General features: G+C 40.8%; 2 protein-coding genes across 3 annotated transcripts; one reads left to right on the top strand and one right to left on the bottom strand.

Moving 5' to 3' along the window:
* Positions 1-1,354: 1,354 nt before the first annotated feature.
* Positions 1,355-6,404, top strand: LOC120060696 (acidic mammalian chitinase-like). 2 transcript variants are annotated; one of them, XM_039010096.1, is made up of 12 exons: positions 1,355-1,394; positions 1,592-1,664; positions 3,245-3,274; positions 3,519-3,723; positions 3,862-3,918; positions 4,081-4,246; positions 4,440-4,564; positions 4,709-4,838; positions 4,962-5,144; positions 5,418-5,534; positions 5,715-5,847; positions 5,959-6,404. In XM_039010096.1, the coding sequence occupies exons 2-12, from the start codon at positions 1,640-1,642 to the stop codon at positions 6,252-6,254; spliced, it is 1,467 nt and encodes a 488-aa protein (XP_038866024.1). In that variant the 5' UTR covers positions 1,355-1,394; positions 1,592-1,639; the 3' UTR covers positions 6,255-6,404. The 2 variants fall into 2 exon arrangements, with proteins under 2 accessions (XP_038866024.1, XP_038866023.1); XM_039010095.1 differs by lacking the exons at positions 1,355-1,394; positions 1,592-1,664 and having other exon boundaries at positions 3,217-3,274.
* A 6,046-nt stretch (positions 6,405-12,450) lies between these two features.
* On the bottom strand, positions 12,451-24,173 carry LOC120061171 (N-fatty-acyl-amino acid synthase/hydrolase PM20D1.2-like). The gene is made up of 13 exons (XM_039010761.1): positions 23,901-24,173; positions 23,693-23,779; positions 17,158-17,393; positions 16,285-16,371; positions 16,068-16,201; positions 15,769-15,888; positions 15,204-15,279; positions 14,987-15,048; positions 14,796-14,874; positions 14,436-14,507; positions 14,050-14,215; positions 13,774-13,873; positions 12,451-13,408 (listed from the first exon to the last, which is right to left on the bottom strand). Exons 1-13 carry the CDS (start codon positions 24,118-24,120, stop codon positions 13,279-13,281), a joined length of 1,569 nt encoding a protein of 522 aa, XP_038866689.1. The 5' UTR covers positions 24,121-24,173; the 3' UTR covers positions 12,451-13,278.
* Between the last annotated feature and the right edge of the window lie 10 nt (positions 24,174-24,183).

The following is a 24,183-nucleotide window of genomic DNA, read 5'->3' as shown; positions in this document are numbered from 1 at the left end:
TAAATGCAACATGCAACAATTTCAACGATTTTACTGAGTAACAGTTCATATAAGGAAATCAGTCAATTGACATAAATTAATTAGGCCCTAATCTATGGATTTCACATGACTGGGCAGGGGCGCCAGGCCCACCCACTGGGGAGCCAGGCCCACCCACTGGGGAGCCAGGACCACCCACTGGGGAGCCAGGACCACCCACTGGGGAGCCAGGCCCCCACAACATTTTAGAGAACTAAGCTTTTTGTGCATATGGAAACTTTCTGGGATCTTTTATTTCAGCACATGAAACATGGGACCAACACTTTACATGTTGCGTTTTATATTTTTGTTCAGTATAGATTTGAATAAATAAAATGTAAACGTAAGCAATGTTGCTGGCCTTTTCTAATCTCCGGAGTGATTGGGCTATATTAAATAGACTACAACCACTTTATTCATGTAGCAACACGTATGATGCCGTGACAACATAATCAGACCTCTATGAACTAAATAAACAAATTGTTACATAAAGATTAGAGAAATTTACAAGTGCCGGGATATTAAAGGGAATGAAAAACCAGTGAAAACTCACTTCTTTATGGCTGAGATAAGGCCTCTGTTACAGCCCTGAATCACAGGGCAGCTTGAGCTCTTGCTCCCATTAACAAACTACTCAGAACTTACAGTATTCTCCCCCTCCCTATGTTTTGCATTGGCTGTATTGTTCTGTGTTATGTGATCTCAATTAGTAAAACCAAGGGCCAACCTTCCCAGTTTCAACAAAAGAAGCAAAGGTAATCTTATCTTAAAACCAATCAATACTAGCATTTTTATGACAGTTTATCTTGTCGTGTCTCTCATGCAATGGCCTGGAGCTTGCATAATGTTTGTTCTACTAAGATTTTGGGCCTTTTCTGTACTTTTTTGATTTCTTTGTTTATGGCGTGAACTTCACATCAAAGATATCCAAGAGAAAGGCCAACAAAAGCTATTATGTGTGAATGAACGATAACTACTACAATAGGTCCAGTGCGTGGAATATTTATATTCAAACTAAAACCTCTTAAACTAGTTAAAGAATATTGAAATGTATTTGCTGACTGAATGTTCCAATTCCACGTTGCTGATACAGAGGATAGAGATGGTTTATTTCACCCTCATTATCAATCATCCATGGTTGTTTATCTGACCATAAAGATAGGTCTATCTCTCATACAATTCAGACAGGTTATATCCTTAAATGAAACTAACATAAACGATGACACTGATTAATCCAGATCAAGAGCAAACAATCTCCCCCAGGTTGCCACTTCCTGATACAGGTATGTAGCCTTTGGTCCAGGCGTATCAGAACGGTATAAAAGGTGAGATGTATTCTCTTTCAGACACCGATCCAGTGTCTCACTGAGGACCAGGTAGGACTTGTGCTATATGTTTTTACTAACATTATTATTGCATTATAGTTTTACTATCACCCGACCATCAGTTACATAATTGCAACACATTAAACTTGAAGCTGGACAGTGCAGACGCACTCGGGCAACCTTAGCCACACACAACATTCTAACCATCATGGTTTGTTCTATTAAATGAAAATGCTTATCTTTTCCAGGTGCTTCTTCGGTTTTGTAAGGAGAGGCCGTGTAACTACAAACTCATCATGGCCCAACTAACACTTCTCGTTGGTAAGTCAAATTCTGGCAATGAAATATTGTTATACATTTTCAGTGGTGTAAATTACTTAAGTAAAAATACGATAAAGCACTACTTAAGTCATTTTTTGGGTTATACTTTACTATTTATATTTTTGACAACTTTTACTTTTACTCCACAACATTCCTGAAGAATATAATGTACTTTCTACTCCATACATTTTCCCTAACACCAAAAAGTACTTGTTACATTTTGAATGCTTAGCAGTACTGGAAAATAGACCAATTCAAGCACCTAAAGAGACAATCCCTGGTCATACCTACTGCCTCTGATCTGACGGACTCACTAAACACAAATGCTTTGTTTGTAAATTATGTCTGAGTGTTGGAGCGTGCCCCTGGCTATCCGTAAATAAATAAAAAATAAGGAATTTGAAATGATTTATACTTTTACTTTTGATACTTAAGTACTGTATATTTAAAACCAAATACTTTTTGACTTTTACTCAAGCAGGATTTTACTGGGTAACTTTCACTTGAGTCATTTTCTATTAAGTTATCTTTACTTTTACTCAAGGAAAAGCTAGAGCTGCCCCGGTCAACTGTAAGTGCTGTTATTGTGAAGTGGAAATGTCTAGGAGCAACAACGGCTCAGCCGCGAAATGGTAGGCCACACAAGCTCACAGAACAGGACCGCGGAGTGCTGAAGCGTGTAAAAACTGTCTGTTCTCGGTTCAAAACTGCCTCTGGAAGCAGCGTCAGCACAATAACTTTTTGTCGGGAGCTTCATGAAATGGCCTTCCATGGCCGAGCAGCCGCACACAAGCTTAAGATCACCATACGCAATGCCAAGCATTGGCTGGAGTGGTGTAAAGCTCACAGCTATTGGACTCTGGAGCAGTGGAAATGCGTTCTCTGGAGTGATGAATCACGCTTCACCATCTGGCAGTCCGACGGACAAATCTGGGTTTGGCGGTTGCCAGGAGAACGCTACCTGCCCGAATGTATAGTGCCAACTGTAAAGTTTGGTGGAGGAGGAATAAAGGTCTGGAGCTGTATTTCATGGTTCGGGCTAGGCCCTTTAGTTCCAGTGTAGGGACATTTTAACACTACATTCTAGACGATTCTGTGCTTCCAACTTTGTGGCAACAGTTAGGGGAAGGTCCTTTCCTGTTTCAGCATGACAATGCCCCCGTGCACAAAGCGAGATCCATACAGAAATGGTTTGTTGAGATCGGTGTGGAAGACCTTGACTGGCCTGCACAGAGCCCTGACCACCACCCCATTGAACACCTTTGGGATGAATTGGAAAGTCGACTGTGAGCCAGGCCTAATCGCCCAACATTATTGCCGGACCTCACTAATGCTCTTGTGGCTGAATGGAAGCAAGTCCACGCAGCAATGTTCCAACATCTAGTGGAAAGCTCAGAAGAGTGGAGGCTGTTATAGCAGCAAAGTGGGGACCAACTTCATATTAACACCCATGATTTTGGAATGAGATGTTCGACAAGCAGGTGTCCACATACTTTTGGTCATGTAGGGTACTTTGTTAACTGGAAGCAAATAAGCTTGTTTGATTAGTCTAATGAACAAATGTTTAATTTTTGTTTCAGGACTGTCTGTTTTGATGTGTCTTCAAATGGGTAAGTTTTGTAGTTCTTACAGCGTTACTCTATCTATCCCAACTTAATTGTACTGTAGCTACCAAAAATAGGATATTGTTAAGTAACATTCATAGGGAGAAAATAAATAACTTACTGTTGAATAACATTGCTTAGTACATAGCATACGAAATTGATACAATCCTAGACAAAGTCACTGTCAACGTCTTTGTCTATCACTTTATTCTGATGGGGGCCTGATGCTAGTATTTTAAATCCTCAACAGTGTCATCAACCAAACTGGTGTGCTACTTCACCAACTGGTCCCAGTACAGACCAGGCACTGGGAAATATCTGCCGGCCAATGTGGACCCCAACCTCTGCACTCATCTGATCTATGCCTTCTCAATGATCAACCACAACAACGAGCTAGTCACCTACGAGTGGAACGATGATGTTCTCTACCAGTCCTTCAATGGGCTGAAGAAGCAGTGAGGTTTAGCTGCTGAGCTATATGATGTCTTATGTTCTCCATCAGCACTTTGTGCATTTACAAAAATTATTACATATTCACATCTCTTTAAATGCAATGAAATTGGGTGTTGATGAATCTTTCTTGTCTTGGAAAGAAATCCTGCACTGAAGACCCTGTTGGCAGTTGGTGGATGGAACTTTGGGTCCAGCCAGTGAGTATTGTTGTCATATAGCCATGATTAAGTTGTACATGTTTCAATGTATTTTACTGAAAGAAATAAACATGTTCTTAAGTATCTATTGGTCATTATGCTTTTCCAATGAATAATAACAATTACAAGTATTATGATTACTGACACTGAATAACCTTTCAGGTTCACCATCATGGTATCAACACCTGCCAATCGCCAGAAGTTCATCCAGTCATCCATCAGTTTCCTGAGAATGTACGGCTTTGATGGCCTGGACCTGGACTGGGAGTACCCTGGAGCACGAGGGAGCCCTCCAGAGGACAAGAAAAGGTTTACACTGCTGTGCAGGGTCAGTTTGACATTCACAGCCACAGTAGTAATAATCAAACATCTGGAAAGCATTATATTTGGATCCTGAGTAACAGATTTAATGGGGCACCATAATAATTATGTTCAACTTTAACTGATCCAGCACAATGTTGTCATATTATTATTTCATACCATTAACAAAATACACTGTCTCATTTGGTTCTGGGGTCCAGGAGTTGCTCGAGGCATTTGAGAGGGAAGCCGCTGACACCAGCAGACCAAGGCTGCTGGTCACAGCTGCAGTGGCTGCTGGGAAGGGAAACATTGATAACGGTTATGAAATTGCAGAGGTTGCAAAGTGAGTTCAATGTTTAAAACAGAGGGCCTTCATTCACCATAGGTGATTGGTATAGTAATAATTATTGTGAAGGTTCATCATTTACCAGTTGGTGTTTTCCATGTTACATTTCGTGACCTTTTGCCTTGTGTGACTGTGTAACAGATACTTGGACTTAATCAATGTGATGTCCTATGACATGGGTGGAGCCTGGGACCCATTCACACGCCACAACAGCCCCCTTTACCGCGGTGCTTCAAATGCAGAGGAAGGAGAGCACAAGTATTTCAACGTTGTGAGTTAAAAAAATACAACTTTACAATATCTTTTTTATTTTACTATTTTTGAAACCATAAATCATTTAGAAACCATTAACTATTTGTCAAATAGTTGTTGAATGTTTTCTCCTTTTCCAAAGGACTTTGCCATGAAGTACTGGAGGGACCAGGGCACCCCTGTTGAGAAGCTGATGATGGGTTTCGCCACCTATGGGCGCACATTCCGCACTGTCTCTGGAGACAATGGTGTCGGAGCCAGAACGAGTGGACCAGCCTCTGCTGGACCCTATACCCGCGAGGCCGGCTTCTGGTCCTATTATGAGGTCAGAGAGAGAGGTCAAAGTTCAAAACTACAAATACAGTTGTCACTGGTGGTGCGATCTCCCAACTCTACCAATGTGGAGTTCATTAACATGCTATCTTTTGAAACCCGGGAGATTGTGAAACACTAGGATGTAAAAAATTGATTAACACAATACATCAATGCACACTTTCAGTATACTGTACTCAGGGCCAATTCAAAACAACAGGTATTCTTTATGTCAGGATCAGTTTTCCAACATACTCATGACATGTTTATTTTTCTTTTCTACCAGATCTGTACTTTCCTGAATGGAGCAACTGTTGAGTTGATTGAGGATCAGATGGTTCCCTTTGCCACCAAAGGAAATGAGTGGGTGGGATATGACAACTGGGAAAGCTTTGAAATAAAGGTACGGTATCATATTACTTAATACACTGCCAAAAGGAATCTCCTTTCAGTTGATTGCTGTAAATTCTAGCAGTCGAATGTCTATTGCTCAATTCAACCATAAAATCTTTGTTATTGATTACATGGTGATTGGTAGAAGGCTATATGGTTTCGGGAAATAAAATATTTGGTCATTTTATAGGCACGCTATCTAAAAGACAACAAGTTTGGAGGGGCCATGATCTGGGCTCTGGATCTGGATGACTTTGCTGGACAGTTCTGTGGGCAAGGCAACTATCCCCTGATCAGCCATCTGCGTTATCTTCTGGCCTCAGGTACGCAGCCATTTCTAGAGCACTGAGGTTTATGTCTCATAAGAGGTTTGGTTGGTATAACAATGACATTGTATCATTCCATGCTTGTCAATAACAAACTGTATTTTATAGATTTGCCACCCCTTCCTTCCACAACACGTCCGCCACCCCTTCCTTCCACAACACGTCCGCCACCACTGCCAGGAACTACCACCAGCAGTGTACCCTCCACCACCTCCACTCCTCTGCCCGGCAGTGGCTTCTGTGGGGGGAAAGCTGACGGCCTGTACTGTAACAAGGAAGATCTTAATGCCTTCTACCAGTGCGCCAGTGGACACACCTACCTCCAGAAGTGCGCCGCTAACCTTGTTTTCAACGAGAAATGCAAGTGTTGTGACTGGAAGTTGTATAACGTGAGCCCGGCATAGGTGTTTTCTGTTAATGTACACATTCTAGCCTGAGTAACTGATATACTGTATACTGTTTACCTCAGTTTCATGGTACCAAGGCTAGTTTAGATTTAAATGATAAAATATCCACTCCAATTACAATGGAATAATACAAAAAAATAAAGTATTTGTAATGTTTTTATGTAATGGTTATTGATGCTGCTTATTGTGACTCGATTCCAAGAGATTGTAATCTCTTCCTTTCATTTGAAATGTTTGAAACTTTTGTTTGTTGTTACACAGTTAACCCAACTGTAAAGTACTTCCATGTAGTTAGTATAAGTCACGCGTCAAACTCATTCCACAGGGTGTCTGCAGGTTTTCGCTCCTCCCTTGTACTTGATTGATGAATTCAATCAATCAAATGTATTTATATAGCCCTTCTTACATCAGCTGATGTCACAAAGTGCTGTACAGAAACCCAGCCTAAAACCCCAAACAGCAAGCAATGCAGGTGTAGAAGCACGGTGGCTAGGAAAAACTCCCTAGAAAGGCCAGAACCTAGGAAGAAACCTAGAGAGGAACCAGGTTATGAGGGGTGGCCAGTCCTCTTCTGGCTGTGCCAGTTGAAGATTACAACAGAACATGGCCAAGATGTTCAAATGTTCATAGATGACCAGCAGGGTCAAATAATAATAATCACAGTGGTTGTAGAGGGTGAAACAGGTCAGCACCTTAGGAGTAAATGTCAGTTTGCTTTTTATAGCGGATCATTCAGAGTATCTCTCCTAGGCCAGACTACACTCAATCATAGGACCTACTGAAGAGATGAGTCTTCAATAAAGACTTAAAGGTCTCGACCGAGTCTAGGTCCTTGCAGTGTTGTGCAGACTCAGGACAACTGAACTTTGGAGAAATACGCAGATTTAAAGAGGAGTCCGTAATTTGCTTTCTAATGATCATGATCTTTTCTTCAAAGAAGTTCATGCATTTATCACTGCTGAAGTGAAAGCCATCCTCTTGGGAAATGCTGCTTTTTAGTTAGCTTTGCAAGTGTCAAAAATAAATGTTGGATTCTTCTTATTTTCCTCAATTACGTTGGAAAAATAGGATGATCGAGCAGCAGTGAGGGCTCTTCGATACTGCACGGTACTGTCTTTCCAAGCTAGTCAGAAGACTTAGTTTGGTGTAGCGCCATTTTCGTTCCAATTTTCTGGAAGCTTGCTTCAGGGCTCGGGTATTTTCTGTATACCAGGGAGCTAGTTTCTTTTTACAATTTTTTTTGTTTTTAGGGGTGTGACTGCATCTAGGGTATTACGCAAGGTTGAATTGAGTTCCTCGGTTAGGTGGTTAACTGATTTTTGTACGATTGCAAACGTAATAAAATGGTGGTCCGATAGTCCAGGATTATGAGGAAAAACATTAAGATCCACAACATTTATTCAACAGGACAAAACTAGGTCCAGAGTATGACTGCGGCTATGAGTAGGTCCGGAGACATGTTGGACAAAACCCACTGAGTCGATAATGGCTCCGAAAGCCTTTTGGAGTGGGTCTTTGGACTTTTCCATGTGAATATTAAAGTCACCAAAAATGTGAATATTATCTGCCATGACTACAAGGTCCGATAGGAATTCAGGGAACTCCGTGAGGAACACTGCATAAGGCCCAGGAGGCCTGTAAACAGTAGCTATAAAAAGTGATTGAGTAGGCTGCATAGATTTCATGACTAGAAGCTCAAAAGATGAAAACGCAGTCTTTTTCTTTTCTTTAAATTGAAATTTGCTATCATAAATGTTAGCAACACCTCCGCCTTTGCGGGATGAGTGGAGGATATGGTCACTAATGTAACCAGGAGGAGAGGCCTCATTTAACACAGTAAATTCATCAGGTTTAAACCATGTTTCAGTCAGGCCAATCACATCAAGATTATGATCAGTGCTTAGTTCATTGACTATAACTGCCTTGGAAATGAGGGATCTAACATTAAGTAGCCCTATTTTGAAATATCACAATCTATTTCAATAATGACAGGAATGGAGGTGTTTATTCCAGTGAGATTGCTAAAGCGAACACCACCATGTTTAGTTTTGCCCAACCTAGATCGAGGAACAGACACGGTCTCAATGGGGGTAGCTGAGCTGACTACACTGACTGTTATAGTGGCAGACTCCACTAAACTGGCAGGGTGGCTAACAGCCTTCACCCTATCTCATTGTGGAGTTAGAGTCCTGTCTATGTTTGTAGATAAGATGAGAGCACCCCTCCAGCTAGGATGGAGTCCGTGACTCCTCAGCAGGCCAGGCTTGGTCCTGTTTGTGGGTGAGTCCCAGAAAGAGGGCCAATTATCTACAAATTCTATCTTTTGCAAGGTGCAGAAAACAGTTTTCAACCAGCGATTGAGTTGTGAGACTCTGCTGTAGAGCTCATCACTCCCCCTAACTGGGAGGGGCCAGAGATAATTACTCAATGCCGACATCTTTCTAGCTGATTTACACGCTGAAGCTATGTTGTGCTTGGTGACTGTTTCATCCTAACATTGTTGGTGCTGACGTGGATAACAATATCCCTATACTTTACACTCACCAGTTTCAGCCTTAGCCTGCCCCATCTTCAGATTAGCCTTAACGTTGGTAGCCCTGCCCCCTGGTAAACAGTGTATGATTGCTGGATGATTTGTTTTAAGTCTAATACTGCGGGTAATGGAGTCGCCAATGACTAGGGTTTTCAATTTGTCAGAACTAATGGTGGGAGGCTTCAGCGTCTCAGACCCAGTAACGGGAGGAGAGACCAGAGAGACACGGACTCTAACTCTCTGCTTAATGGGGAGAACCGGTTGAAAGTTTCTGTCGGTTGAATGAGCGACACCGGTTGAGCATTCCTACAGCATTTCTTTCCAGAAACCATGAGAAAATTGTCCGGCTCCGGGGACCGTGGGAGGGGATTTATACTAACTGTACTTATTGGTGGCACAGACGCTGTTTCATCCTTTCCTACACCTAAATTACCCTTGCCTAATGATTTTGTCTAAAGCTGGGCTTGCAGCACGGCTATCCTCGCCATAAGGTGATCGTTCTCCTGTATATTATGAGTACAGCAACTGCAATTATAAGGCATAATGTTAATGTTACTACTTTGAGTCGGCTGGTGGAGGTCCTGACAAACCACGTCCAGATAAAGCGCCCGGGATGAAAAAGTTTAATGAAAAAAGTTGAGCGAGGGAAAAAATAAAAATCTGTAATTAAAAAGTTACAACCGTAAAGTTGGCAGGTAGCAAAGTAAGGTTAGCAACAAACCGCACAGCAGCACATAAACAAGTCTACAAGTTGTGACCGGAAATTATGCGAAAAAGGTCACTAATTAGTAAAGAACTCCCCTCACCCAGTGTTGCCAACTCCTCAGTAAGGAAAGTAGCTATTGGCTGTTCTAAAAGTCACTAGAAGTCACTAAATGACGTCATCGCCTAATTTGCATAATTGGCTATGTGCATGTAATTGTGATGGACGCTGTAGGAGAGAGGAATAACGTCGTGGGAGAGACAAAAAGTGAGTAAAAAACACCCTAAATATGTTTAGAACTACATATGAACTTTCTTCTGTCGATTCTTGTTTTTTTTATGTCACAATTCCAACCCTCCTCCTTTATCCGGGCTTGGGACCGGCAAAAGTGACCCAAAAGAGACACTCTGGCAGAGTTACTTCTTTTTTTTTCTTTTCTTAATTTGGTTTGGTTTTTAACCTTATGACCCACTTAGGAGCCTACAACAAGTCACAGTAAAACATGAACATTTTTATCCATACATTTTTTTGTATACAATCTACATTAACAATCTAAATGGACCAAAAAGAGACAATAGAAAAACTGTCAATGGCAATGTGAGAAAATTATGGTAACTAGTCTGGCCCTAATTCAGGTTAATAGTTTTTTTCCCCCAGACCCCCCCTCCACACACACGCACACAGGCTGTGCTAAATCACAGAAAGAGTGGGTCATCGTCATTTTGGTCAAGGCTCTCTATGGCAGGTTCAGCAACTAAGGGAGCTGACTTAAATGAGTAAGCAGCTGATGTGCCAAAAAGCTGCAAAACATTATCAGGCAGCTGGTGCTCATAGCAAGCCTCACCAGACAGCTTCAGTCCATATCGAATGTACAGGATGGAGTTAAGGGTCTGCAAGGACATCCGATTTCTAAGTTTGCTTTTTACCACACTCATCTGGCTGAATACTCTCTCGACTTCAGCATTCGAGTGTGGCAAGGACAACACAGACACAGCAGCCATGGCAAGTTCTTGAAATGGGTTGATATCAGCTGCATCCATGAACTTCCAAATCTCACTCCAGAAGCCCAGTGTGTTTTTTGTCTCATTCCATTTACTAAGATGGATGGCATGCCATTGCTGGACAATCTTGTCTATCTCTGCAGGGGAGTAGCCAAGGAGCTTGGCTTTTTTTTCTATTTCTCCAGGGCTCTTATTGTGCTTTAGAGTTTCCTCCACATTGAAAACTGACATGTACTGCAATGCTTCGATGTTGTCCGGCAGTCTCACCCTCAAACTCCTTAGTGAGGGAGATGGTGAAGGCTACACACCGCTTTCGGACATTGTTTTCATCCTCAGGCACAAGGTGGAGCTCAGCTGCCTTTGACTCAAAAAGGTAACCAAGGTACGGTTTGGGACTGATGTATCCATCTATTGGCCCTTTGAGGACATCAACATTTGCCAGTGGATTCAGCACCCTGCTGCTCACAGACTTGATCAGGCTAAACAAGCTGTCAAGTTGCTTAAGAGGATCTACTTGCTCTCCCTCAAAAGCCTTGATGGCCACCCAGCACTGACTTCAAAAAAGTCAGATACAATATGTTTTGAGGATCACTGTACATGGAGTATAAAACCTCAGCCATGTAGCAGTGTTCACTGGACTTGGTGACTGCGGAATGCAGCCTAAGCTCCTCCCACTGGTCCAAAATGCCTGAAACCGCAGGTTCAATGGAGAGCCAACATGTGGCACACACCTTGGTTATCTGTAAAGGTTTCTCCCCACAGTTGATGGTCTCATATATGGCCTTGTAGGCCTCCCTGCGCTTTGGAGACACTGAAAACCAGTTATAAGTCTCTCGTACCAAGTACTCCACACTACGGGAGATGGTGTCATTGGAAGCATGACTTACAGCAAGCTGCAGAGAGTGGCACACACAGCGAATAAGAACCAGATATTTGAGGCCATACTCCTCTTTCAGCACTTTATGGACCCCATTGTTAATCCCCAGGAGTTTCTCTTTTATAAGACAACACTTCTCGAGGAAAGCCACAACAGCATGGGCTATAGATTTGGCATCTCTCTCCATCTCAACAAGCACCAGAAATGTTGATACAATTGTCTGCTTGGTGTCACTAAAGTACCTTATCACAACCCCCAGGTACTTAGAAACACTTACATCCGTGGACTCATCGAGGAGGGTGAAACACTGGTCACCCACATCTGCGACCAACTTTTTCAGAAAGTATGGTGCTAGAACACCATTAATCATTTCTGTGCATTTTGAAGTGGGTAGCAGCAGTGGAGTCTGAGAAAGCAGCTCAACATGCTTCTCCAATGTGATCACATGCCAGCATGGAACAGTGTTCAGCGAAAGCTAATGCCATGGTGGCCTCAGCCTTTCTTGCAGTCAATTTTTTTAACCATAAATGGCAGCTTGTTTTGGGTGGAATTGTTACAAGGCTTCCTTCGCGGAAAGGTGAACATCTCCTGCTCTGTCTGCAGCTGGGAGGTACTGCTGCATGAGGACTGGGCCGCCTGTGAGTGCTTTGGGACAGGGGTGGGGCCAAGGCAGCACCCGCTGCTCGTTAAGAAGAGTAAGAACGATACGTGCATTCACGTCAGTCTCCAACACCAGAAAAAGTTGTTAGATTTGTTGCTAGTCGATTTTTTGAAATGTGTAACTAAAGGGGTCTGAATACACACTCAATATAGCAACAAAGTCACTAAGTTGGCAACACTGCCCTCAACTCGTTGTCTAGGTCTTAATTGAAAGGAAAACACAAAAACCCAAGGATCAAACACTAGGCCCTCCATGTAATGAGTTTGACAACCTTGGTATAGGTAAAAATATATATATAGTAAGGTTCCTTGTTAATGATTTGGAATGAATTTAGACCTACTGTCTGAACACTTCTAAAATAATGTCTGACCGTACATTGTAACAATTTGGACACATCATCTGGAAACAAAGACAGCCATCACCACAGTGCATCATGTTTATTAACCATTATGTTCACCACTCGCCCACATCTACGATATCTTCAGCTTTTTTGGCCAGCAGTATTTCAACACATTTTTTAGAATTTCAGTTCTCAAACAGATAAATCAAGTATTGCACCTCAATTAACCTGTGTTAAATATTCACAAAAAAAACCTCAAGTACCTCATAGAAATCAGAAAGTAAGATATCCCGCTTAGTCAAAATATAGCGATTTCAAGTTTCATACTATTAATGTGCATTGAAAATAAAATGATTTATATAATATCTTTATATTTGTTTAGAAACCATTCCACAGGGAGGAAATTTGGCCAGCAGCTCTCACATGCACGCTGCATACACTTCACCCATCACAATGATCTCCAATTCATGTTTCATGTCAATGATCAATAACAAAATAGTAACAGATTACATAGCTTTTTATACCCATTAAACTGTTTCTATGGCCATAACAAAAATCAAACTCCATCTTTCTAATGCAATACCGTCACCAGTAGTTTTTTTACAACAGAGATCAAAATCTCCATGTTACATGTCAGTTCCTCGTGAGAGCTTGCCCCCTTTTGATGTCTGAGTAACATTGAATTGATGTACTCACTGATAATACAATCAGACTGTCTTCATTCAAACTATAGCATTGGTAGTTTGTTGTTTATATATATATATATATATTAGGATCACCAAGAGATGTCTGTACTTCATCCAAAATAAAGGAGGGACCCAACCTGAAGGGGTAAATAGAATCTGACACAAATGAATTTTTATCTAGATTATGAATGTAATAGTGGCCCCCAAATACCCTACTGCTTTAGAGCTCATGGCCAGCACTGTGGGGAGAAGGGAGCTCCTTGATGTCACAGTTCTGGATCAGATTGAAGTAAAAGACCACCAGCTCCTCATAGTTCTTCTTAGAAATCCTCTCGTTAATACCATGGAACCTGGAAATGTAGAGAATGCATAAGCAGTGGAACGATAGCGAGCAAACTACAGTGTTAGTAAGGTGAGACTTTATCTTGTTTGTTCAATGCAAACAGAGGGCATTGTTAAACCTTTCTTGTCAAGACGCTGTGCATGTAGGGCTGACTTACATTTTATGGTTCAATCGTGTCACATGACTAGATCATAAGACTGGAGTTTTAGTCTCCCGGTCAACAAAAGGGTAGTGTTAGAACAATCTCTTTAACCCCAACAGGCCATTGTATGTTGTACAGTACGTATCCAGTTACTATGACTACATTCAACACCTGATAAAGAGAGCTCTTCTCTACAGAATATCCAGTGCTCCAGCTACAATGTGTCATACCTCTGGGTGTCCCCTGGTCTGATCCAGGTAGGTGCAAAGCGATAGATGTCCTTGGCCAGGTCAGTGTAGTGGCGGCTGTCTGTGTTCCCGATGCAGACACCTGCACGTTGGAATATGATAGATTTGTATGCTGAATACTATGTCATAAAAATGTGAACATGATACCTGAAAAACACATACCAAAAACAGGATCCCCCCCTTTCCCCAACATCACAGTGGGCAAATCAAACAAATACCACTCCCTCTTCACACACTCCGTTCTATTCCGTTTCTTACCAGGCGCAACAGTAACTTGTGGGAACTGGTCCAGCAGGGTCTTCTTGATGGTCTGGAACCCAAAGGATGTTTCATCATACGAGCTGACAGGCAGTGGGTCAAAGCCATTCACCAGCTCCATCTTCACTCTCTCATCTCCGACTGTGGATTGGATGAACTCCAGAACCTGACAGGAAGACACAAACACTAGACATTTTGAAAACTGGGGACAGTTTCCTTGAACTGTACTTCAAAGTTGCCAGGATGACTAAATAGTTTATAAATTCAGTGTCTCGGTTTTGTGAGATGGACCTATGATTTTAGCTTTACAGTATAATAGAACATGAATTTTGAATATAGCATGCAGTTGAACCATATATGTAGATGTGTAAAATGCTAATCCCCACCTCTTGTACGGTCTGTGCTGGATGTATCCGCAGATTCACATAGGCCTCAGCAAGGGAGGGAAGAACATTCACCTATGAAGAATAGAAACATCCAAGTATTGTATTTGCTTAATAGATGCAGTCCAGGACTATATAACATAAAACAATTGAAATTCTGAACATATACAAGATAGATTTATTTTTATTTTTTAAAGAACATATCACACGAAATGTATGACGTAGTACGACAATTTCAGGGACCCCGTTTTGAAAGTGCTCTCGAGACAAACTACTGCTGAAACTATAGAAAACCTCAGGAGCATCACTTTAACAAAACACCTTCGTGCACTATAACTAATTTATTATGACAAGATATTGTACCTTAACACCTGAGTTGAACATGGTGACTGCAGTTGTGGTTCTCAAAAAAGCATTTGTGTCAGGACTCCTTTCCAATACTCTTTAACATAAACAAATGTTATTTAGGTTTTATAACTCAATCAAGTATAATCTACATGTAATTGAAATAATCAAGGTGGACCAAATCAGAGAAATTCGGTGAGGGAAATTACCTGCCAATAAGTGGAGAGAACAGCCACATATTTGACATGACAAACTTAATTGGGAGTCCAAACTGTAAGACAAAGACATTTCAAAGTGATTTAAAAAGCTATGTACTTATTTTAAAATTATGTTAAGACTAGTATTAAACACTACACTCTATATCGCAGAATATCCCATAGGATAATTGAAGCCAATGTAGGACAGAGGTTAGGAACACAGCATTACCCTGTGAGCTAAGTGTTCAAAAGTCCTGCGCTCAGGGCCTTCACCAAACAATATGGGCATAGGGTTGTCCTCCAACCTGACAAAACAGATCACGTGAGCTTAGAGAATGTGGGCTTAGGTTCACAACATGACATGACACAATATACTCTATGATGCAGACCTAAAACAATGTATAACTAGCCGATTAAGAAATGTCCTCCCTTTACGGAGTTCACTCATACTCAACTGAGAGGTGTACACAGCTTACTTACTTTCTCATGTTCTTATTTCTATTTCTTGTGCGTTTTTGTACTACTTTACATTATAGTACTATGGCTATTGATTATTGCATTGTTGGGATAGCGCTTGCAAGAAAGGCATTTCACTACACTTATGTGCGTGACAATAAAACCTGAACCTTGGGCCTTATAAAATATTTGTCTCAGGCTCTATAATGTTCATGGCTGACCAAGCAAGAAAAGTAGAATTCCCCTTCATTGAACTGTATCTGTAGGTGTTAAGCAATGGCTATACATAGAAGACCCATCTAGTCTGTGATGAGTGTGATTCCCAAATCGCCTCTCACATTTTGACAGCTCCAGCCAGGATGCCGATGCTGCTCTCTCTGGGAGGCATGGAGGAGTGACCCGGGGCCTTGAAGACACTCAGTCTCACCGTGGCTTGTCCCTTCTCACTGATCCCAATCCTGACACATATACACACAGGCAGGCCCACACACTTTTAATAAACTGAGTGCAATCTATGACGTAAACCTTATAAGTAGCACTTAATAAAATGCATTTATAAAGGCCTTTTTACATCAGCAGATGTCACAAAGTGCTATAGAGCCTAAAATATGAGTAGAGTTAATGAATGAATGCTTACAGAGCAGCAGGCCCCTGCAGACCAATGATGACTCCATCCAGCACAGCCAGACCCTCATCCAGTATGAACGCCAGCTGCACCCCTTTCTTCTTCAGCACCTTTACTATGTTCATGGCCCCCTGCAAGCCACCCACCTACAGTACAAAGAGAAGATCATGCTTCTGAATTCTGTCCCTTTCGGTTTCTGAAATAAAATACCTCTACTAACTTCACAAACCTCTTCATCATGACCCAGACCAATGAAGAATCCCCTTTGCGGAGAATAACCTCTTATCAACAGGTACTCCAGCGCCTGGAGGATTCCCTACAGTGAAAAAAATAGGCTGTTTAAATTCTGACAACGTGAAATCGTATTATTGGATGAGAAAAAACAGTAACCACATTGTTAATCAGGCCCTTGGCCTAAATCGGGGATGGTCAACTTTGATGGGGGTGTCCCCACTCTTGACAGCAGAGAGAATTTTTACATTTTAGAGTTCATTTCAGTGAATTCTACACATTTTGCCACAGGGTGTAGAGAAAATGTTGCAGTTTGCTGCAAATACAGATTTCGCAATTTTATAACTAATTTCATGCAATTCTACAAATTTTTCCATGGGGCGGATTTTTCTCTCTCTGTTTACAGCTCATTTCATGCAATTCTACTCATTTTGCCGTAGGGTGGAGAAATGTTTACAGTTTTTAATATATCTGGGTGAGACTGACTAACAAAATTAAATGGGAGGGCCCCCGCAGCAGGTAATTTGACCATGATAACAAGTTTAGATAGCTGGCCGCAAAACTAACGTAGCAATCTAAAATAATGTAGCTGACATGGGCTAATTGACTGACTATCAGTGACTCACATAAAAAGAGAAACTGCTGATGCACAACAAAATTTCAAAATTGCACCTTGTGTTTTCTACTACTTCTAACTCGCAACACTAAATTGAGACCCCAACTGAGTTCCCAAAATTGACCAGAGCGCCTTCATGCCACCAGCTGCCCTTCCCTGGCATAAATCATAGCAAACAAATCATAGAATAATCTCCACGCTCTGGTCCTTGGAAAACCCAAGTCCCATAAACCTCTGCCTACAGTCAAAACTCACCATGACAGACTGCTTGTTATCGATGGTCCCTCTACCATAGATGAATCCATCGATCTCCTTTGCAGAGAATGGTGGGGCCTCCCATCCATCATTCTCATCAGCAGGCACCACATCTATGTGGGCCAGCAGCATGTAGGGTACCAGGGCCAGGTCAGAGCCAGGCACCCAGAACAGGTGGCTGTAGTTGGCCACAACCTCATGCTGGACCAGGTGGGAAGAGAAAACTGTAGGGAAAACTGGAAGAGGGAAAACATGTGTTTAGTGTAGGGCAGTGGTTCCCAAACCTTTTTGGCCCACGACCCCAACCATGGGAAAATAAAAATTCTGTAATTAGCAGCCAATGTTATTTTTTTCTTTCTTTTTTGAGCTATGGCAGTCTTCTCAACTTACCATCGCTTACTTTTAATGTGGGGCTATGACGTTCAACCTGGATCAAAATTTGGGTTTTAATGCAGACGAAAGCACTGAAACCAAATTCACACAGTTATGAGCTGGCGATGGGCACCATGAGTTTTATGGTGCTTTCAAGACAACGAGGTCAATGATCTTCAGGTCGGAGCTCTAGAAAGAAGCTGTACCTGGTTTGCTTTAAAAAAATATATTTTTATTTTTATTATTGTTTAACACTTTTTTTGGTTACTATATGATTCCATGTGTCATTTCATAGTTTTGATATTTTAGATTCTTCAAAGTAGCCACCCTTTCCTTGACAGCTTTGCACACTCTTGGCATTCTCTCAACCAGCTTCACCTGGAATGCATTTCAATTAACAGGTGTGCCTTGTTAAGTTCATTTGTGGAATTTATTTTCCTTCTTAATGCATTTGAGCCAATCAGTTGTGTTGTGACAAGGTAGGGGTGGTATACAGAAAATAACACTATTTGGTAAAAGACCAAGTGCATATTATGGCAAGCACAGCTCAAGAAAGCAAAGAGAAACGACAGTACATCATTACTTTAAGACATGAAGGTCAATCAATCCAGGAAACAATCCAGGAAACGTCAAAGACTTTGAAAGTTCTCAAGTGCAGTCACAAAAACCATCAAGTGCTATGATGAAACTGGCTCTCATACCAACCTCAGAAATTGCAGCCCAAATAAATGCTACACAGTTTAAGACATCAACTGTTCAGAAGAGACTGCGTGAATCAGGCCTTCATGGTCAAATTGTTGCAAAGAAATCACTACTAAAAAGGACACCAATAAGAAGAAGAGACTTGCTTGGGCCAAGAAACAAGAGCAATGTTCATTAGACCAGTGGAAATCTATCCTTTGGTCTGGAGTCCAAATTTGAGATTTTTGGTTCCAACCGCCATGTCTTTGTGAGACGCAGAGTAGGTGAATGGATTATCTCTGCATGTGTGGTTGACACCGTGAAGCATGGAGGAGGTGGTGTGATGGTGCTTTATTTAGAAAGCAAGGCACACTTAACCAGCATGACTCCCACAGCGATACGCCATCCCATCTGGTTTCCGCTTTGTTTTTCAACAGGACAATGACCCAACATCTCCAGGCTGTGCAAGGGCTATTTGACCAAGAAGGAGAGTGATGGAGTGCTGCATCAGATGACCTGGCCTCCACCATCACCTGACAAACCAATTGAGATGGTTTGGGATGAGTTGGACTGCAGAGTGAAGGAAAAGCATCCAAAAAGTGCTCAGCACTCCTTCAAGACGGGTTGGAAAAGCATTCCATGTGAAGCTGGTTGACAGCTTTGTGTGCAAAGCTGTCAAGGCAAAGGGTGGCTACTTTTAAGAATCTCAAATATAAAATACATTTATTTGTTTAACAATTCTTGGGTTACTACATGATTCCATGTGTTATTTCATAGTTTTGATGTATTCACTATTATTTTACAATGTAGAAAATAGTAAAATAAAGAAAAACCCTCAAATGAGTAGGTGCCCAAACTTTTGACTGGTACTGTATATATAATTACTTTTTGCAACCCCTAGTGTTGAGTGTTAGGGGGGTAAAATTAACATTGCTTTTAGAACTGAAATGATACAACATAATCCCAGAAGCACAATACACTTGGTTTTAATGACTGAAAGCTTTACCATTGCTGAGATATTCCAATTTGGGTCAAAAGGGTCACAGGAGATAATGCACAGGTCAATGGCAAAGCCTTTGCCAAAAATTGCACCAAAATAGCTGTTAATTTATGCACATATTTCATGTTGTTCACAATAAATCTGACAAATTAGCATTTTTCCAACTGAGTTATTTATTTTAACCAACTAATGCAATTAATCACACACATATGCTACTGAACTAACCACAAGTAATACTTTAAGGGTTTTAGTGTGCTTATAAAACAGCAACACTTATGTAATTCGACTAGACACTAATTTTTCTGCACACCCCGCTCTAAAACCTGAGCTAGAGACACTGATCTAAGTGCTTCAGACTAGATTACTTGAGAAAATATTTGACACTATTTCTACACCATAGCAATATATGCATACAATTCAATGCATTCCGAAGTCCATAGACTTACAAACTGGGAAATTTCAATTAGAAACGCCTCACACCTATGCTCGACTCACCAATCCTTTACCCCTCCCCTAGACTACATGGAGTGTGTGTGTGTGTGTGGTGGCAGCTAACCTTCCTGAGCTACTCTAGCAAAGGTGAGATTGTAAGTGTTTCTAAATGTGTGCACAACAAATCATTTTCCAAACAGATTCTAGGCCCATTTATTAGCAGCAAAGAAAATATTCCATACAGGCAGATGTCATTACACTAGATGCATATCTTAAGTTCCTTAGTTCATAATGAACATGCAAAAAAAAGGACAACCAATAAACTGTGTGCACAAAAGAAAGACAAACAGAACAAAAAAAAAATCAAAAATTAACAAAAAGAAAAAAAGATTACATTTGATGGTTAAAATGTTGACTGTCATAAGAGTTTAAGCTCTGAGCATAATGATCATGGGCTCACACATTACCTTGGCCGGACATTTGACCAACCTGTTGAGGATAGAGGGCGCTATTTTCACTTTGGGGAAAAATCGTGCCCAATTTAAACGGCCTCGTACTCTATTCTTGCTCGTACAATATGCATATTATTATTACTATTGGATAGAAAACACTCTCAAGTTTCTAAAACCGTTTGAATTATATCTGAGTAAAACAGAACTCATTTTGCAGCAAACCTCCTGTCAGAAAGTGAAAAATCTGAAATCGAGGCTCTGTTCCAGGGCCTCCCTATCAATTTGCTTGAAATTTATTTGATAAATGTGATAATATCATCGTAAAGTATGTTTTTTCAATATAGTTTTATCAGATTATTGAAATTTTTTGTGGAGTTTTGGCGTGTTCCGTTCTCTGCGTTTGGTGACGATGGACAGCTTCGCGCCACTTGGCAAGTTTTGGTTGCTAATTCGAGTGGGAAAAAGGACATTCTAAAACCAAACCGATTGTTCTGGACAAAGGACCCCTTGTGCAAGATTCTGATGGAAGCTCAACAAAAGTAGGACCCATTTATGATGTTATTTCATATTTCTGTCAAATGTTTACTATTAGTTTCCGCCCAGATTTTGGGCGCTCTCTCGCTATAACGTAAGCTGTATGTCGTACTAAAGTTATTTTTAGAATTCTAACACGGCAATTCATTAAGAACTAGTGTATCTATCATTTCCTGTACAACATGTATTTTTTAGTAAAGTTTGATTAGTTATTGGTCAGAATAGGTGAGTGTCAGAAATATATCCGGAGATTCTGGAAAATAGTTGCTACGTTTTCACAATGTATAACCACGGATTTCAGCTCTAAATATGCACATTTTCAAACAAACCATATGTATTGTGTAATATGATGTTATAGGACTGTCATCTGATGAAGTTTATGAAGGTTAGTGAAATAATTAATATCTTTTGCTGGTGTTGTCGCTATCGCTACTGTTGCCTTGAATCAATGCTGTTGTGTGGTTGGCTATTGTAGTAAGCTAATATAATGCTATATTGTGTTTTCGCTGTAAAACACTTAAAGAATCGGAAATATTGGCTGGATTCACAAGATGTTTGTCTTTCATTTGCTGTACACCATGTATTTTTCATAAATGTTTTATGATGAGTATTTAGGTATTTCACGTTGGTCTCTATAATTACTCTGGCTGCGTCGGTGCTATTTGTGATGGTAGCTGTGATGGTAGCTGCAATGTAAAACTATGATTTATACCTCAAATATGCACATTTTTCGAACAAAACATAGATTTATTGTATAACATGTTATAAGACTGTCATCTGATGAAGTTGTTTCTTGGTTAGTTTGGTTGGTTTTGTGCAAGCTACCTGTGCTGTGAAAGAAATGTCTGTGCTTTTTTGTATTTGGTGGTGAGCTAACATAAATATACGTGGTGTTTTCGCTGTAAAACATTTTAAAAATCGGACATGTTGACTGGATTCACAAGATGTTTATCTTTCATTTGCTGTATTGGACTTGTTAATGTGTGAAAGTTAAATATTTCTCAAATATTTTTTGAATTTCGCGCTCTGCCTTTTCAGTGGAATGTGGGAGGAGTTCCGCTAGCGGAACCCCGGGGCTAGACAGGTTGAGACATTTTGCGGACCAATATTCATTGGGTGCATAACCTGATGAGTTCATCCACAGTGCTGAGAATGAAATAAATCACATTTAGATTATGGTAATTAATCTTAGCAGAAAATACAAGCCGAGGATGCATTGATGAGTATCGACGTTGTCCATCGACGTTGTCCATGGCCTATGAGAAGGGGAGACAAATAGAATATGACTCCCATCTAAACTGGAGGAGGAAATTGTCCAAAAGCAAACTTAAGTTGCACTGACTCAACAATGATACAATAAGATAAGCTATAGGCCTATGGTTGTTCGCTCAATTAAATTGAGGATTTATATAACTAAAAAAATATTGATTTGAGTCTTTGTCTTCTCTTTACAGCAATACCATTTGCTTTCAAAACTACGTTTTCACGCAATTAAATAGAGAAATATTGTGATATGCCTGCTCTGGGCCCCCTCTACTTTCCACAGACAGTCGCAACTCAATAATCATCTACGGTATTTGCTGCGAACGCTGCCTTTGCTTCCAACAATCAACAACTTGTTTTTTTAAGGCTTGGGGAAGCTAAATGTTCCTATGTGGCCAAATCATGCTTTAGTAACCTATTTTGAATTATTTTATTTATTTCTGTATAAACAAGAGCAGGCTAATTAGGCTATATAATTTGGGCAATTTAATTAAATTTACTTAAGCCTTATGGACGCACCACCTACGAACCTGTCAATCTACTATCCACCAAAGTAGAAAGGTTTACCTATTCTATTGGTCAGCTTGTCGAGAAAGAAATAGCCAAAAAAAGACTGCGACAGGAAGGGGACAATAGATCCCAAATTCATACAACCGTCTGTCTGACAGCGCCAATTAAATTCCACTAAATTAGGCAAATTACCCCATAGACCAATAAGCATGAATGGTCAAATGTATTTAGATCAACTGTTAGTTCCATTAATGAATAGGCTAAAAAGCAATATATCTGTTAAATATGGGACGAATACAGGCCTATTAATATCAAACAAACCAAAACAGAATGAGCATCTTTAATTTCATACAAATATGTAGTTTACTGGCAGTCCTTGCTGAGGGCACCTCTCCCTCGACAGGTGACAAGCAACGTTCTTCTCTAACTAATAGCTTGCTAGCAGACTTGCTAAAAACAGAAATTGTCACCTGCTGCATATAAAATTGTTACTAAGAATCTGAGGTTTGAATGTATTAAAGTATTTGTTTCACCAAATCGAGACAGGGAGCACGGTGCGAGTGGAGAAAACCTCTAACCATTGCCAGCCAAACAGAACGCCCCACCCTCCCCTACAGTAAGCAAAGCCACATGTTAGCTAGCTAGGTCCTGTAGCTATCTAGCCAAACAGCTTGTTAGCCAACTCCTCGCCGTAAATCTACAATCGCGTCAAGTCAGCATGAAAGCTTGATAGCAACATTTTGCCATTAACCTTATCTTTGTAGTGATACGTAAATGTTGCTTACCTTGAGGCGGTTTCTGCGCTTTTTTCTTCACAAAACTACTTCCAGACGTCAGTCAGCATGTATGCTTGGAGTTGAAACCCACATCGTTTATGATTGGACAAGACAACACTTCCCGAAATTGACGAATGTGAAAGCAGTATTTTCAGGAGCGCGAAAAGGGGTCAGAAGAGTCAACCGCTCTGGTCCACTGATTCAGGGTAAGCTCACACGTTTAAATCAGACAACATTGACATTTACACACGTTATTCACAAAGGAAAATGTCAAAATATTTAACAGTTTATCAAAATAATATATAGCACCAGCGCCAAACAATTCTCGCGCAACATCCAGTTTTCACGTGATATAATTTCTAGTGGAGTAAACGGGTGCATTTCTGTTTGAGTATCATAAAGCAGTGTCGAAATGCTAATTGGTAACCGTGTGCTCAGTGAAAACATGTTTCCTACAGTAATCGTCTGCCTATGGAATGGATCATCGTATACTCCCGGGACCTAAACAACGTTACCTTTCCTCAGGAGGTTGTCGAACTCGCCCAGTGCGGTGATGTTGAGCTGCGTCTTCGCTGTTGACACCGTGGGAATCTGGATTGCCTCTGCATACAAAAAAAAGCCGGTGGCGTTGACCCAATTTAGTGTGCATGTTATAGCGATTATTCACACAACATAGGCTGTCAAGTCTGCTCGGTTTGATGGTGAAGTTAGGCCGGATCTCACCTCTGAAATTCGCAAGAAGCTCCTTTCGCTGGTGCTGGTTTATGTCAGACGCAATGTTGTTCGTCTTCTCCCAGTGTGCAAGTTGAAGTCCTGAATTGACGTCAAACGTCAGAGTCCTTAAAGTGGCTGCAACGAAACATACTAAAACAACTAATAATAAGCTGAAAGACACAATTTTGACTAACTTCATAATGTTAAGTTTTCCACTGCCCTCAGTCATTTTTACTATTTGACAGTGCGCACACACAGCGTGTTAATGCAGCTGCTCGTGACGTTTTTATAT

The sequence above is a fragment of the Salvelinus namaycush genome, chromosome 16 (genome assembly GCF_016432855.1).
Source record: "Salvelinus namaycush isolate Seneca chromosome 16, SaNama_1.0, whole genome shotgun sequence".
In the NCBI taxonomy this organism is placed as follows: domain Eukaryota; kingdom Metazoa; phylum Chordata; class Actinopteri; order Salmoniformes; family Salmonidae; genus Salvelinus; species Salvelinus namaycush.
The sequence above is the reverse complement of the archived record's forward strand: the minus strand, read 5'-3'. Positions and strand labels throughout refer to the sequence as shown.

Bases quoted from the DNA above. Each gene is read 5' to 3' on its own strand.
- LOC120060696 (XM_039010095.1), top strand. From the start codon at position 3,217: ATGAACAAATGTTTAATTTTTGTTTCAGGACTGTCTGTTTTGATGTGT. The intron at 3,275-3,518 runs GTAAGTTTTGTA...AATCCTCAACAG, and splicing joins TTTGATGTGTCTTCAAATGG to TGTCATCAACCAAACTGGTG. The intron at 5,848-5,958 runs GTACGCAGCCAT...TGTATTTTATAG, and splicing joins GCGTTATCTTCTGGCCTCAG to ATTTGCCACCCCTTCCTTCC.
- LOC120061171 (XM_039010761.1), bottom strand. From the start codon at position 24,120: ATGACTGAGGGCAGTGGAAAACTTAACATTATGAAGTTAGTCAAAATT. The intron at 15,280-15,768 runs GTGAGAGGCGAT...CTGTTTTGTCAG, and splicing joins CTGGCTGGAGCTGTCAAAAT to GTTGGAGGACAACCCTATGC. The intron at 13,409-13,773 runs GTATGACACATT...CTACATTTCCAG, and splicing joins AGACCAGGGGACACCCAGAG to GTTCCATGGTATTAACGAGA.